The following is a 4,437-nucleotide window of genomic DNA, read 5'->3' on the forward strand; positions in this document are numbered from 1 at the left end:
ACAGATAAATATTGCTCACAATCAAAGTACAAAAAAATAAGATTTAAAACACCAGATTTCCATCACCAGGTAGGGAAACTTGAATAGATTCATTGAAGAAGAACCCATCAAGCAATGACAACACAGTTGGAAATAATAAGGTTTTAAAAGCAAAATTAAGGAAAAATGTAAAAATGTATTGTAAAAGAAAAATATAATGAGTACCTTAGGATTTTGAAGAAATAAGTTTCTGAGAAGATGAGATGTAAATGTTCCATTGATGCCTTAGGGTTTATATAGCCTGAATTTTGGATGAAATTCGAAACCCAAAAAAAAATTAGCGCGAAACATCCCGCCAAAAGAAACTAAAACCTCAATTTTCTTCGGAAATTAGTTGCTCGATTTAGGAGAATCATTATATATATTTATTTTGGAGGGAGTATGAAATTGATAGCGGGAAAGAATTAATTTTTCTCAGTTTTAATCGGAGATTAGTTACTGAATCTGGCAAAATCTATATGCAGAGGAATGAAGATACGAAAAATTCTTAATATGGAAGATTTCATTCTCAATCTGGAGAATATATTAGGGTTTGGGAAGATGGAAGAAAGAAAAACACTGACTGAGTAAACGAAGCTTTTTCTCTCTTCCTTTGGGTTAGGTAGGGACGAGAGGGAAAACACGTGTTTATCAACATTCTGTGGCACGACATATTTAGTTTTTTTACGAGCCATTTTTATTAGACTTATCATGCGGTATATATATATAAATAAAAAACAAAACTAGTGACAAAACCCCTAGGTGAACAAACTAGTGATAAGAAAAAACCGGTCATATTATTTCTACCAAATAAAAACCGTTTCAAATAAAACTGGGACAAAAACCCCAAGTCAAATGATAATGAGCAAATTTAACTTTTTTTATTTTAAAAAAACCCAAATGTACCCTTTTATCTTTTCTTCTTCTTCTTCTTCTCTGATTTCTTCTTTCTTCCGTCTCCTTCTCCCACCACCTTCATCACCAGCAGCAACAATGGATCTCCACGAGAAGAACGGCGTTGATTCAAGAGATGAAGAATTCGAGAGACTTTTTATCTCAATCATTAGTTCATTTATTTCCCTAAAACTGATAAAAAAAAGAGAAAGCAGCAACCGCTGCTGTTAAATCCGAGAGACCAGATCGAGGCGCTTATTGAGAAATTGAGAAGGAAATAAGATTTGAGATGATGTTCATAGAGCGTAGAGAGGAAGAATCAGCAAAAAACTGTTGCTAGAATTTATTGAGATCGAGAAACAATGAAAAAATTAGGGTTTATGTTCTGATGCTGAGCTGTGGCTGCATTTGATTCAAGAATACAGACAAAGACAGATGGAGAGTTGGGTTTGGTGCTGTTTAAGAAGACCTGTTGCTGTTAATCTCAGAGATGAAGAAGAAATTGATGAAATCAGGGTTTCGATTTGAATCTCCAAACGAAGAACAGGAAGGGAATTGGGTCTGTCGATAAGAGCAGAATCAAACAAGAAATTGGTGATGTTAATCTCAGAAGACCTGTTGGGTTTGGTGAACAAGTTGTTGCTGGTTGGCCTTCTTGGCTTAGTGTTGTTTCTCGTGAAGCTATTCATGGTTGGATTCCTCTTCGTGATGAAAGTTTCGAGAAATTGGAAAAGGTAAGGGTTTTTTCTTCTTCTTTTGTTATTTTGCTACGATTTTTTATTGTTCTTGAATTGCTCATTTCTGGTCTAATTTGTGTCTTTATACATCGGAATGTTGAAGTGGATTAGTAAGTCGACCAGGTATTTTTTTATTTGTTCATGTGCTGCAATTATGTGAATACTGCAATTTTCTGACTGTATCTGTAGATTGGACAAGGTACACACAACAATGTTTTCTGAGCACGAGAGATTGCAACTGGGAGGATGCTTGCCTTAAAGAACGTTCGGTTCGATAACTTTGAGCCAGAAAGTGTGAGATTTATGTCGCGGAAATAATGATTCTCCGCAAACTGGAGGGACTAATTACTTCTAGACTGTCAACTAGTGTATATCTTGTTTTTGAGTACACGGAACATGATATTGCTGGTTTATCATCTTGTCCTGACATCAAGTTCAGTGAATCACAGGTTCGTATATATGGAACTCTGGATGTGTGTTCTAGTATTCGGGAATTACCAATGTTAAATGGTTTGATTTGTTCATGTTGTGTAGGTTAAATGCTATATGCATCAACTACTATCTGGCCTTGAACACTGTCATTCAAGAGGTATAATGCACAGAGATATCAAGGGATCTAACCTTCTTGTTAGTGATGATGGAGCTCTGAAGATAGCTGATTTTGGCCTGGAAAATTTTGTTAGTGTCGGGCACATTCAACCATTAACTAGTCGATTTGTTACTTTATGGTATCGGCCTCCTGAACTTTTGCTTGGATCCACCTGTTATGGGAAATCTGTTGATCTATGGAGTGTTGGTTGTTTATTCTGTTGATATGTTGTGTGTTTGACTCAAAGGGTTCAGGTTGATGATGTGGTTAATTGGGTCTGTGGTGTTGAATACCAACTCGCAGATGGAAGGAAATTGAGTAAGATAGGAGCAGTTGTTGTTGCTTAAATGAAAGGGTTGCAGGAAGTGGTTTTAGGCTGATCTCGGAAGCCGAGGAAGGACAAAATTTGCTGGAGAAGGCAGTAAAGAAGTGCAGCAGAAGATACAGGAAAGTATGAGAGGCAGTGCTGCTGTTGTTGCAACAGAAGTGCAATGCAGGGAAAGAGGTTCAGGTGATGGCAGTGATTGCAGGTCAGCTGAATGAGTTGGCGTTGCTGCAATGTAGAGAAGGAGTGAAGATGGTGATATGTTGTTGTTGTTGTTGTAGAGAATGTGCAAGAAGTCGAGCTGAATTTGCAGAGAAGCTTATGCTGTAAGCAATGATAATGACAGTTACAGCATTGTTCTGTGATTGGGGTTTTGTCGCATACTGTTCAGGCCAGAGTATAAGGAGAAACGAGGGTTTCCGCTACAGATTAGTGAAATTCAGTGAAAGAGCTGGACATGGGAAGAGTTAAGAGCTCTCTGAGCTGAGATGCAAGATGGATGGTTTGATTTGGGTTCAGCTGATTAACGGAAGGATCAACAAGGGAGTAGATGCATGTGCAGTGACTGGTGCAGGTGGTGTTACCTCAAGTGCAGGATTGTGCAGTTGCAGCATTGGTGGTGACTGAGCTAGCCGTGTTACAGGTGGTTGTGGTCATGATAACTAGATAAAGATGGTGATGTGTTGGGGTTGCTTGCAATTCAGATTTTGAGTACAAGACTGAGCCATAAAAGAAGAAAACAATGTCTTGTGCTGGTGGAATTGTAAACAAAAGAGCAAGGCAGGGAAGCTAATATGATGCTGGTGGAATTTTTGCTGGTGTCTAAGCATCAAGGAAGCAGTATTGTTGTTACCGATCTGCTGTAACGCAGCAAGACTCTGCAATGTAATGAAGGTGTTGCAGGTAAGAACTGATGGTGCGAATGAGTTCGTGCTGAAGAGAATGGAAGATTGCGGTTGCGGATGTTGCACCTAGAAGACAGAGAAGTTGGTTTGTTGGTGGAAATGGATTGAAGAGGATATGGAGCAATAGTGCACATTTGCACCTGAACTAAAGGGAGATGCCGCTATTGCCGAGAGAAAATGAAGTTGCAGGAACTGAAATGGCAGATGTTAGTGTGATGAAACCAATTATGGTTTCATCTTATTTATGATGAAACCAAAATCGGTTTCATCGTATTTCAACGATGTGTTTCTATCCATGAACATGTATAATACCTCTTATAATTCTTCTTGTAGGTGAATTCTCACGAAACCAAGACGAAACCAAAATCGGTTTCATCGTATTTATGATGAAACCAAAATCGGTTTCATCATATTTATGATGAAACCAAAATTGGTTTCATCTAATTTTTTGGGTGGTGGTGGGCGGTCGTGGTGCTTGCGGTAGTGCGGCGGGTGTTGGCGGTGGTGCTGACTGGTAGCGGTGGTGATGCAATTTCTCAGTATCGGTGGAGGCGGTAGTAAGAGACGGCGGCGGTAATTGGAGGCGGCGGTGGTGGTCATAGGTGGCGACGGCGGTGGTGGTGGACGACGGCGGAGGTGGTCGACGGTGGTGGTCGGTGGTGGTGGTTGGCGGCGGTGGTGGTTGGCGGCGGTGGTGCAATGGTAGTTGGCGGCAGTGTTGGAGGCGGCGGCGGTTGACAGCAGCGGCCGCAGTGGTGGGTAACGACGGTGGTGGTTGACGACGGTGGTGGTTGGCGGTGGCGCTGTTGCTTGTGGTTTGTTGTTGTTGGTGGTGATAGTATATTTAAAAGTGGGGTTGATTTTTGTTTTTGTTGGGGTGATTTAAATACTAGAAGGGTAGTTTAGACAGTTTATGATATTTGGAGTTTTTGTATCATTTTTGTTTGGATGGGTTTTTTGTGATGGGTT

The 4,437-nt window shown here is 40.2% G+C and overlaps 1 protein-coding gene across 1 annotated transcript; it reads left to right on the forward strand.

Moving 5' to 3' along the window:
- Positions 1–2,243: 2,243 nt before the first annotated feature.
- Positions 2,244–3,009, forward strand: LOC113327919 (cyclin-dependent kinase C-2-like). The gene is made up of 3 exons (XM_026575034.1): positions 2,244–2,441; positions 2,614–2,768; positions 2,955–3,009. Exons 1-3 carry the CDS (start codon positions 2,244–2,246, stop codon positions 3,007–3,009), a joined length of 408 nt encoding a protein of 135 aa, XP_026430819.1.
- Positions 3,010–4,437: the final 1,428 nt, after the last annotated feature.

Source organism: Papaver somniferum, unplaced genomic scaffold, assembly GCF_003573695.1.
Source record: "Papaver somniferum cultivar HN1 unplaced genomic scaffold, ASM357369v1 unplaced-scaffold_107, whole genome shotgun sequence".
NCBI lineage: Eukaryota > Viridiplantae > Streptophyta > Magnoliopsida > Ranunculales > Papaveraceae > Papaver > Papaver somniferum.